The sequence below is a fragment of the Prionailurus viverrinus genome, chromosome F2 (assembly GCF_022837055.1).
Source record: "Prionailurus viverrinus isolate Anna chromosome F2, UM_Priviv_1.0, whole genome shotgun sequence".
NCBI classification, from domain to species: Eukaryota; Metazoa; Chordata; class Mammalia; order Carnivora; family Felidae; genus Prionailurus; species Prionailurus viverrinus.
The window spans coordinates 18,707,406-18,719,484 of NC_062578.1; the positions used below are offsets into that span (position 1 = coordinate 18,707,406).

The 12,079-nt window shown below is 35.0% G+C and overlaps 1 protein-coding gene across 4 annotated transcripts in view; it reads left to right on the plus strand.

Annotated features, from left to right (window-relative positions):
• The window catches only part of PREX2 (phosphatidylinositol-3,4,5-trisphosphate dependent Rac exchange factor 2), a 301,119-nt gene that overhangs the window by 205,508 nt on the left and 83,532 nt on the right, over positions 1–12,079 (plus strand). For all 4 annotated transcript variants that reach the window (XR_007148625.1, XR_007148624.1, XM_047842583.1 and 1 more), the window contains 3 exons: positions 1,993–2,210; positions 6,902–7,004; positions 11,708–11,851. Coding sequence is in view for 2 of the 4 variants with exons in the window: in XM_047842583.1 (XP_047698539.1) it covers positions 1,993–2,210; positions 6,902–7,004; positions 11,708–11,851 (465 nt within the window). In the remaining 2 variants the exon portion in view is untranslated. The remainder of the gene's footprint in view (positions 1–1,992; positions 2,211–6,901; positions 7,005–11,707; positions 11,852–12,079) is intronic.

Genomic DNA, 12,079 nt, shown 5'->3' on the forward strand with positions numbered 1-12,079 from the left:
CCAAAACAATTTGAAGATAATTATTTCTACTAATGGCAAAGTTATTAACCCTTGTGATCGCTTCTAAAGTTCTCAGTGGAACTGGATCCTTCCTTCTCTAGACCTTAGCTTTCCATTCTTCATATAAAGCATTTCTTTCCGATTCAGTTTTTATTGTGAAATTATTCTCAGGTTATAGGTGAGAGTATTCCTGCTAAAATTACTAGTATTTTTTTTTTAATTTCCCAGATTTTCTGCTTTACTATAGGACAACAGAAAAGCAAAGCAAGAATGTACAAGAAAGATACAGGGCAATTTTATGTAGTTTCTGTCTTGAACCCCGTACCGCAGCTACACGTTTTGGCTCCCAAACCATCTGAATTATCCTTTTAGGTTAAACTAAATCCAGGCATTTCAAGAAGTCAGAGAATGAGCTCATGCATTTTCATTTCACTTAATTGGTTTCTTAGTTGCTCTACTGGTTCAGCATTTTCATTTATTAATTCAGTAAATAGTTGCTGAATGTCTACACTTTGTTTAAAAGTGCACAACACTTTTAAAATTGTGCACAAGAAAACAAAAGTGTTTTGCTTTTTTCTTAATTGAGGCTTGGACAGTTTTTTCCCAGTTTGGCTATTTCACAGTAACCTGTAAAACCCTCTTTTCCATCTATTTGAATGAGACACATGGTATATAATTGCTTAAGGGAAATGTCTAACACATGTTGTTAAGTTAAAAAGTTGAACCATATGGCATTGCCATATTCAACCATTTTGACCTACTATAGCAGCAAGTTTGTATAGTTCAACATAAGTGGATATTTTCATTATAAAATTAAATATTTTAAATATCCAATCCTTTTTCTCATAAATTTTTTAAGAGTAGCTTTTACTAATGGTGAAACTAGGTAATACATAGCAGTTACATTATGTGTTCACATGTCTTTGATGGTTATTAAAAACATATGATCAGTGTTCTTGTTAAACAACTTAAAAATCATGCCCTTTTATCAAAAAAGCAAGAACTCATTAAATAATGGCAACATTTATACCTATGTTTTACACTAATACTGACAATGCTTCTTCATTTCAGAAAATTCTGAGCCCTTGAAATATTCAGTACATTTTTAAGAAAATGAGTATTTTCACTTTTATTGTTCTTCTAGTATAAGCGATTTTTCAGTGCACAGAATTTATGGCTTATATTTATATAGTTCATGGAGTTTGTATGTATCCAAACACCCAAAGAAGTGAATCGCTGTGATCAGGTTCTCAGAGGCAAGCTTGTTTCCACTTGGAAAAAATGGTGGCCCAAGAGTGGCAATTCACAGGGTAGACATACCTTCAGTGTGGGTCCATCAAAAATCCAACCAGTTGCGTAATAAGAATCCTGGTGAAAAGCAGCATATGTTAAAACTGTAAATACATTACTTATTCAAAGAAATATAATAATTTATAAACGGGACATGTTTACGACTCCTGAAGTTTCCTTAGGTGAATCTAAGAGATCCAGATTTGCTTATTGTTATAAACAATCAGATATCAATACTCTTTTCCCCATGTGCATATCATGTTAACAAAATTAGAGTAAGTTTATTAGATCACTTTAAAAATTTAGTATTAATAATGTATTTCATTTGCCAGCACAAACTGAAAAATTGAACTTTGAATTTCCTTTAGGAAGTATCATGAAACAAATCATGTTCCATCAGAAAAAAAAACACATCAATAAATAAAGTCTTTTTTCCCTTGGGTTTTGTAGAACAATTCAATGATTGCAAAATAAAGTCACAATATCAATTAACCAAAGTTATTTTAATGGTTTTTAAATTTTTTTTGGTGTTTAGCATATTTGCTAAAGTGTATGCTCATTAGTAGAGTTCAGATTCACATTTTCCACATGGTTTGAGTGTAGTGAAAGGATGAAATAACAGCAAATATAAATGCTTAATGAATTGGTTTTATTTACCTGTGGCATTTTTCAAAACTGTCTTTATGTTCTCCTGGGTTACAGACAGTGAGACACAGCTCCGAAGAGACATGGTTTTCTGCCAGAGTCTTGTGGCCACAGTCTGTGCCTTCTCTGAGCAGCTTATGGCAGCCTTAAACCAGATGTTTGACAACAGCAAAGACAACGAGATGGACACCGGAGAGGCCAGCAGAAGGTGGCTGGACCAGATAGCGAATGCAGGTGTTCTTTTTCACTTTCAGTCGCTCCTGTCACCAAACTTGGTAAGGAATCACAGTGTCTCCCACTGCCTATGACAACCATAACATACCTTGTAACCCATTCCCAAATAAGTAGTTATTCATTATATATTAGCAGGCAGTCAGCTACTTTAAAAGAATTCATTTTTCCATGGGCAAATATGGTTTTAGTAACTATGTAGAAGGTATTTCTTCTTTCCTGATTTTACGTATTCTCAGGCTGCTGAAAGCTGAGAAAGCCTCCATCTGTTACTAATTCCTATATCCCTAAGCAGTGACGGAGAAAGATCATCAGAGGAGAGAGGGTCTTTGTGCTGTGGGTCCTTATTTCCAATCCAGAAGTGCCACGAAAGCCAAGCTCCCACTGACATTGATATTCTGGAGCCTGCTTGATAGACAAGATCTGACAACTTTCATGCCTTACTATCTGACAATCTGTTTAAAATTTGTGTATGTTAAATGATTTTATTTCCTTCCTTTGCACGCATGTTTGTCCTGTTAAATGTAAGAACACTGCCTTAATTATTGTAGAATAGTCCATATTTATGTATCAGTTTCCCGCAGTGCACATGAAGAAAGCATCACAAAATATTTGATAAATCCAAGTAGTCTTTTAACATATACTTTCTGTGGTTCTGATAGTTCATATACTTTCTGTGTTCAAAAAGACAAATGTGTTCACTCTTACGTATAAGCTGAAGGTGCTCATCAAATAGAATTGTGACTTTAAATATGAGATCCTGTGTCACCTATTAAACAAATATATGTGAGTTTATATATCAAAATGTTTTTCTTTAATGATAATGAAGATAGGGAGGTAATTGCAATACTGCGCAGTCATAAAAGGTTCTGGAATGATAAGGTAAGGAAGTCTGCCTCAGTGTACTGCAGAGAAACAAAATTAGGTTCTTTTGAAAAGATTCTATGGGCTCCATGTGGGCGACCGATTTCTTATTTGATTGCTAATAAAACTCAGAAAGATTTAACTAATGAAAATTTTGAAATAAGGCACTTTTGGAAATGTTTACAAACAAAATAAATATTATTTCCTATCAAATAGAAATGACGTAAGAAAGGAAACCCACTTCCTAACACATTGTTTGTTAGATGGGTGAATGAATGAGGCTTCATTTCTATTCTACTTTTTTTTTTAAATTTTTTTAACGTTTATTTATTTTTGAGACAGAGAGAGACAGAGCATGAACGGGGGAGGGTCAGAGAGAGAGGGAAACACAGAATCCGAAACAGGCTCCAGGCTCTGAGCAGGTCAGCACAGAGCCCGACGCGGGGCTCGAACTCACAGACTGCGAGATCATGACCTGAGCCGAAGTCGGCTGCCCAACCGACTGAGCCACCCAGGCGCTCCATATTCTACTCTTATTTTAAAACTGCCGTTGTTTAATCAAGTGCTGGTACTTTTACTTTAAACTTAATTTTGTTCCAAATCCCAAGGAATGGGAGAAAATATTTGAACTTATATACCTGATAAGTGACATATCCAGACTCTAGAAAGAATTATTTTTTAATTTTTTAAATTTATTTTGAGATTGAGAGAGAGAACAAAAACAGGGGAGGAGCAGGGAAGAAGAGACAGAATCTCAAGCAGGCTCCACAGCTGTCAGTACAGAGCCCAATGCGGGATCAAACTCACAACTATGAGATCATGACCTTGGCTGAGACCAAAAGTTGGACGCTCAACCAATTGAGCCACCAAGTGTCCCAAGAGTCTACAATGAATTCTTAACACTTAATAAAAAGACAACTCGATTAAAAAAAGCACACAAAGGATTTGAATAGGTGTTTCTTGGAAGAAGATATAAAATGGCCAGAAAACACATGAAAAGATGATCGACATCATTAGCCATTGGGGAAATGCAACTAAAAACTACAATAAGATACTAGGATACATTGAGATGTGGATAACTGTAATCCAAAAGACAATCACAAGTGTTGGTAAGGAGAAATTGTAACCCTCATACATTGCTGGTGGGAATGTAAAATAGTGCAGCCGTTTTTAAAATTTTTTCTATATATTTTTTATTTGAATATAGTTGACACACAATGTTACATTAGTTTTAGGTGTACAACATAATGATTCAACCTCTCTATATGTTCTGCTACCCTCACCACAAGGCTACCATCTGTCACCATACAACACTATTACAGTACTACTGACTATACTCCTTATGCTGTGCCTTTTATTCCCATGATTTATTCATTCCACAACTGGAAGCCTGTATCTTTTACTTCCCTTTATCCATTTTGCCCATCCCACCACCCCCTTCCCTCTGGCAGCCATCAGTTTGTTGTGGTATTTATAGGCCTGATTTGTCTTTTGTTTGTTTATTCATTTGTTTTGTTTTTTAGATTCCATGTATCACTATAATGTAGGCCCATCCATGTTGTCCCAAATGACAACATCTCACCTTTTTTATGGCTGAGTAATATTCCTGTGTGTGTGTGTGTGTGTGTGTGTGTGTGTGTGTGTGTGTGTGTGTATGTGTGTGTGTGTGTGTGTGTGTGTGTGTGAGAGAGAGAGAGAGAGAGAGAGAGAGAGAGAGAGAGAGAGAGATACATCATATCTTCCTTGGATTATCCATTTGTTGTTGATGGACACTGAAGTCAGTGTAGCCATTTTGGAAAACTATTTAGCACTTCTTCAAAATGTTAAACATAGAATTCCCATATTACCCAGAAATTCTACTCCTATATAATATACAAGAAAAATGAAAACTTATATTTACACAAAGAAAAATGAAAACTTATATTTACACAAAAACTTGTATACAGATATTCTCAGGCTACAACATGGGTGGAGGTTGAAAACATTATGCTAAGTGATTATAGCTGTAAAAGATATATATTATTTGAGTCCATTATTATGTAATATGTGCAATAGGCAAATTTCAGAGACTGAAAGTAGGCTAATGGTTGCCTAGAGCTAAGGACTGGAAGAAGGGATATGGGGAGTGAATGCTAATGGGTACTGAGTTTCTTTGTGGGGTGGTGCAAGTATTCTAAAATTAGACTATGGTGGTAGTTACACAACTCTGAGTACACTAAAAACCCCTAAGCTTATACACTTTAAATGGGGGACTTTTATAGGATGTGAATTATGTCTCAAGAAAACTGTTTTTTTTCCTTAGTCTTTTGAAACCCTTAACATTATAGAATTGATTAAAAAAATGCAAAGGTTGCTTTATAAAAAGTCAAACCCATGTTTTTTCTGTCTCTGTAACAAGCACATACAAGCCTCCTAGCAATGTGGAAGGTTCTGTGGGAGGTGCCAGCACTGGCAGTCTGTGTGTCCCTGAGCTCTGAGCACAGTCCATGGTCACTTGCATATCACTTTAGCCACATCTGCTGGAGCATCAGGACTTGCACTATAGCAATCAGAGGCCTGCCTGTTTGGGACACTTCTTCCTTGTGTGTATTCTTCTCAGTTAAGAAGATGCTGATTCTTCAGCCCTATCCTTCCAATTCCAGGTTCATGGCATACTTTTGCTGCTTCAAAGGACTTTAAAAAATAAGTTTACTAAAATAAACATTTATCCAGCACTTACTGTGTACCATACACGGTATTAAGTACCAAGCCAAAGTGCAAAGGTGGTGATTCTCTTAACTTTTGGCTTTGCATGCTATACATCTTTGGGATCTGGGGTTTGATTTAGTGATTCTTTTTCACACAAGGGACATTCTTTAGTATCTCCTTCACCCTCTACTCATGCTGCCCCCTCCCCAAAATGGCTGTATGCTTACAGCAACCTTTAAAAGCGTGTATAAATCTTGTTAAAATCATTATTTAAAAGGATCATTGATAGTCTTAAAGAAACAAATGTTACCTTTAAAAGATAATCTGTGCATGATAAGGCTAATTATTCTTTCAGGACGAAATTAATAAAAGACTCTAGGTCATGCACAAAACTGCTAATAGGAAGGCCAGAATTTAATACTAGGAAGATAATATTGCTAAGACATGCACAGAACTTGTTACCATGGCTGGGCCTTACCTGCTTCACTGTGAAATAATATGCTCTTACAATGAAAGGAATGATAAAAACAAATCAGATTTCGTAGTCACAAGACTCTAGATTAAGGCCCCATAAAGGCAAGTGAGATAGAAACGATTCTTGTACCCAAGCTCTTTGGAAGAAAAATCACTGCATACATGCAAATTGCTTTCATCACAGCTCTACAAGGTTGCAAAATGAATAATGCATCAGCTATCTTATTGTAAAACAGGATGGAAACTGTGTACTGTGGCTTTTTAATAAAAAAATTCTTGCCTTTTAGCTGTTACATTTTTAAGATTATAGAAGTTTGGAGACAGATAGCATGCTTATTGTATTATTTACACATTTGTTTGTAAATAATAAAAATCAACACAGTTTGAATATAGCTACAAAATAGACTGAAAGATTGTGTAGAACCATTTAGGTAATATGGAAAAGGAAAAATATAAAACTATTAAAGAGACTTGTAACTTTGAGGGATTTGTTAATTTTGTTGTGGACAGTAAATTCTTAGATAAGTGTTGATAATTTGCTTTGCATGTAAATAAAACACAAATGAAGCTAGTTTTGGTCTGGAGATGTGATACAGTGTGATGTGATGTGATGTGATGTGATGTGATGTGATGTGATGTGATGTGATGTGATGTGATGTTCTATCCTTTGCAATCCAATCATATTTTTTACTGTTTTCTTTCTTTCTAGACAGATGAACAAGCCATGTTAGAAGATACACTGGTTGCACTATTTGATTTGGAAAAAGTTTCTTTTTACTTTAAACCATCAGAAGAGGAGCCACTGGTTGCAAGTAAGTAGTTAAATGTCTCATAGGTGTTTCATAGAATTTTTTTGACATCAAACAAAAACATATGGCATAACTTTGATATTATATTTGATAATATAGTTCAAATTGTTTTATATAAAATGTTATATTTAGGGTAAAATAAATAATAATAACCAACTGTGGAAGTGATAGAAAATATACATGAAGAGGCTTATACCAGACCATTGAAAGAACCTCGCGTTTCTAATTAAGCCATGGGTCAGAGGAATGACCTGAGCTGGCTTACCTACTGAAAGCTGCCTCTGATTGCAGTGTTGAATAAAGCATTACTGGGGACAAGGACAGAAGCAAACCGGTGAGGAAGCTACTTCAGTGACCCAGGTTGAAAGATGATGGGGACTTGACCTTGAGGGTAGCTGTGGAGATGATACAAGTGGTTGATTCTGAATGTATTAAATTATGAAGGTAGAGAGAACAGAATTTTATTAAAGTTTCATCTTCATTGATAAATGAGAGAGAATGAGAACATGAATTACAATGTTAAGGATTTGGATTATATTCAAGGGAGAACTTGGTGAAGGGGATTAATTGATTAGGATATTATTACTTGAAAAAATTGTATGGTCTTCTGTGGGCACGTATAAAACAGAATATATTTTCATTTACTTTAGTCATGTGGGTATGATTTTGCCAAAGGCAGAGAAACTCTTATTTTCACAACATACCCTGTTTTTTTTTTCTTTTAAATTTTGCTTTAGGGGCCATAAGCTCACAGGAGTACTGTTTTTCATGGTTCAAATACGACATTACTGGTGAATGGTCTGTTGAACAAGCAGGCAGGGGACCCGTGTTATAAGCTTGATAAAACAGTTACTTATTGCATAGCCACCATGAGAGGTTTAACTTTAGCACATTGAAAACTAGTATAAATATTAGAGATAATTAAGACCACATAAGTAATATTAGCATGTAAATGTGTATATATCTGTGACAAATATAAACATTCATATAATTCATATATATTTTTATGAATGTCCCCAAAGCATAACCTCAACTTCTGAAAACAGGCCCCTAGGGCAAGGTCAGTTCCAATGCTACACTAATAGATATTCCAAGCAAGTCATTAACAGTGATGGTAGGAACATACCTAAGTATATTCAGGAAAGAAGAGAATTTTTTAATATCCAGTGTCATCACATCTTATTTAAGTGGTATAAGGAAGCTAGAGCTTTATTATTAATTGCATGTGATTTGATCTTTCTGTAAGGTTAGAAACAGAGGAGTCAGATGGACAAATTAATTTGCATCACTGTAGTGAAGACTAGTTTGGCTATTTGTCTTTGAGGGAAGGACTGAGCACACAGGGGAGGAAACATGAAGTTATAAAGAGAACAGTGCTTTGAAGATAAGAAACTTGAGTCCCAAACTTGTGCGACTCTTATCCACAAACATGGGAATACCAGCTTTCCCTCACTCATGGGGTCATGAGCGTTAAATAAGATAATGTATTTGCAAGTCCCTAGCCTTGCACATTCTCTCTCTCTCTCTCTCTCTCTCCCTCTCTCTCTCTCTCTCTCTCTTAAAAACAAATAAACATTAAAAAGAAATTTAATGAAAAAAACAAAAATTAAAAAAAAGGGGTGCCTGGGTGGCTCAGTTGGTTAAGCGGCTGACTTTGGCTCAGGTCATGATTTTGTGGCCTGTGGGTTCAAGCCCCACATTGTGCTCTGTGCTGACAGCTCAGAGCCTGGGACCTGCTTTGGATTCTGTCTCCCTCTCTCTATGTGCCTTCCCTGCTTGTGCTCTCTCTCTCTCTCTCTCTCTCTCTCTCTCTCTTAAAAATAAATAAACATTCAAAAAATTGAAAAACAAAAAAAAGAAAGTCCCTAACATTACAAGGCTCGTGGTAGTATTCAGCAAATATTTGAACCCATCCTCTTCACTTTATTACTCTGCATTCTTTTTAAAGAGCTATGTTTAGCGTTATTTATAGTCGTATTTTTGCATTAAAGAATAATGAAATTCTGAAAAAATAGGGCTTGCGAGCAAGTTGAACTCAAATGTCTGGATTGAAGACATTTTATTTCTCTTTAAGAAATACTAGGTATATACACCATGCTAACTGCTGAACTAAATTCCCAAGATATAATAGTGACTAAATAAAACAAAGACCCCATTGGCATGAAGCTTAGAAACTAGCGAGAGATAGAAAGGAATAGATGGACATTGTAACCCACTGTAGTATAGGGCAAGTACGAGATCCTTTCTATGTCATGTTAGGTAATTAGTGAAGAAGGAATAAGTGAGCTAAATGATTAGGTTGTATAAAATTAAATATATTTTATGGAAAATCTTCATGTTTTTGGAGAATAAAAATATAATGATAGCAAATCTTCCCCCCTTTCAATGGTGATACAGGTAATTTTACTATAATGATTAGCAGAATGGATATTTTTGAGCTTTCGCTTTTTCTATATGAGCCAGGCATTGCACCTGTAACCGTGGATGCCGTGGTGAATAGGACAGACACCATCCCTATCTTTATGGAGCTCACAGCCTACTTGGGAGAAAACAAAGAAGGAATCAACTACAAAGATGATTAGGGCCATGATAAATCCTATGCAAGAAATAAGCAGTGCATAAAGAATGAGGGTAAGGTGGCTCTTTAAGGAATCAACAAGGAAGGGCTCTCAGCAGAAATAGCTTTTAAGCTGAAATCCAAAGGGTGATAAAGACCCAGCCCTGCAGAGGGTCAAGGAAGAGCAATTCAGGCAAAGGGATCTAACAACTTCTTGGAGACTTACCTTCAAATTTATGGGCCTGTTCAGTGACGGAGGGCCAAGTTTACCGGGATGGGATGCCACGGTTGGAATTCCTCTCTGGAATAAATACCATAGGAGAGACCTTTTCTTCGTGCAATAATTTTTTTGTAGCCTTTAATTGTTACATAGTCCTAATCTTTGATTTTTTTTCATAGTAGATAAATTTCCACAAATAAAAGGCAGCAATTTCAGCTCCACATTAATATGTGCTTTTACAGGTATACCAATTACTTCGAGAGAAGGTCATTCTTTCACTCTTAGCTTTAACTTCATTTTAAATTTAATATACTTGATAATTTTCAGTCATTTTCACTTTCTTCCTAGGATAGCATGTTTATTTGTCCTATAATGGAACTCCAACTGCTGCATTATTATCTTTCTTTCAAAAACATTTGGTGCCAAAGAGTAAACAAATGGAGTTTTAAAAATTGAAATACAAATGAAAGACATTGTATGTAAAGGGGAACTAGAAAATACAAATACTTAGTATATATACATTTTCTATAGTGTCTGTGCATCCTTTTTCTATTATAGAGCTAAGAAAAAAACGGAGTTTCCCAATCATTAAAATCCAGTTAATTTCCAACTCTTCAACTGAGAAATGTCTTCTCTTTTCTAAACCAAAACCATTTATACCTCCCATAAGCATATAGAAAGGGGCTCCTAGGTGGCTCAGTAAGAGTCCAACTCTTGATCTTCGCTCAGGTCAAAGCCCTGCATCAGGCTCTGCGCTGACAGCATAGCATGGAGCCTGCTTAAGATTCTCTCTCTCTCCCTGTCTCTCTGCCCTTCCCCCGCTCCCTTTCTCTCTCTCTCTCTCTCTCTCTCTCAAAATAAATAAAGTTAAAGAAACTCTAAAAATATAGAAAGAAAAATAAAATAAGCATTATTATATGGCATAAAAGAGACTTGTAGATGTTAATGCAATACCTCTGCTATTGATATGCATAATTACCTACATTTAATGAGAAACCTGGAATCTCTCTTCCATAATGGATTTAACCTTGAACTCTACTTTTATACATAATTTTATTCAAGAAGTAGGTTAGAACTAACAAATATTGAGCAAGAACTTGTATTAAAATTTCTACTATATTTTTGCCTTAATTTTTAACTTGGTTAATATGACTATTCTAGCTTCTTAGGAAGATTTTACATTCTTTTTAAATGAAATGAAAGTTATTTGTCTTGGATAAGTAACATAAAATGAGAAGTATTTATGATAGCACTATGAAATACTCCTGCATCATTTTAGCTTTTCAAATTGGTTGTTTTTTGGGTTTGGTTTTTTATTTTGCTTTTGTTTTTGAGTAATTAAACTTAAGATCTTTGAGAAAACTAAAAGAATTTGGACAGATAATTTCTAATGACTGTAGGGCATCAACAGAGGTAATATGTTTTTGATCTGGTGCTCAGGGAATGGAACTTGCAAAACCCATGCGAATTTTCATAATGGTTGCTCTGTACCCAATCTCTTGTACGCTACTTAAGAATTGTACCCCAAGGATTCATTTTGACTAAAATATGAATGAGGCAGCTGCCCTGGGAGATTCTGATTCCAAACCATGTGTAACTAAACTTCTCATTTAGTTAAGTGAGACATCTGGTGTGTCAAAGTGTAACGAAGTTTCCTATTGTAGAATTTTATATACAGTACAGTAATAAATCTGTTGCTTTAGCTAATAGGAATCTGATTTAATACTTTCACTGAAGAGCACTGTAAGTTTGCCTAACCTGAACTCGACATATATGTCAAGTATATTGTATGAGTATAATACATTATATATAATATGCATATATTTATATTAGTTTCTAGTAATTTTCAAGATTTTTAAAAAAGTTAACAAATACACTTTATAACATAACCTGACTTTTGGAAGTAATGTAATATTAAATGTCATTTAGATGTTCCTCTTACATATCAAGCGGAAGGAAGTCGGCAGGCTCTGAAAGTTTACTTCTACATTGATAGTTATCATTTTGAACAGCTGCCTCAACGTTTGAAAAATGGAGGAGGGTTTAAAATTCATCCTGTTCTTTTTGCACAAGGTAAACTACTTTTTTTAATACATGTACTTAAATTATGTTATCTTTATTTTTAAAAATACATGTAATTGTAGCCATCATAGTTGTTTTTTCCATTAATTCAAAAATTCCTTCACAGTACCTAGGTAATGTATTTACTTCTGCGAATGTTTATTAAGGAAAGAATAACATTAGTTTTAAATATTTACCAAATAAGACTGCAACAGTATTTATAACGGAGAAACAAGACAT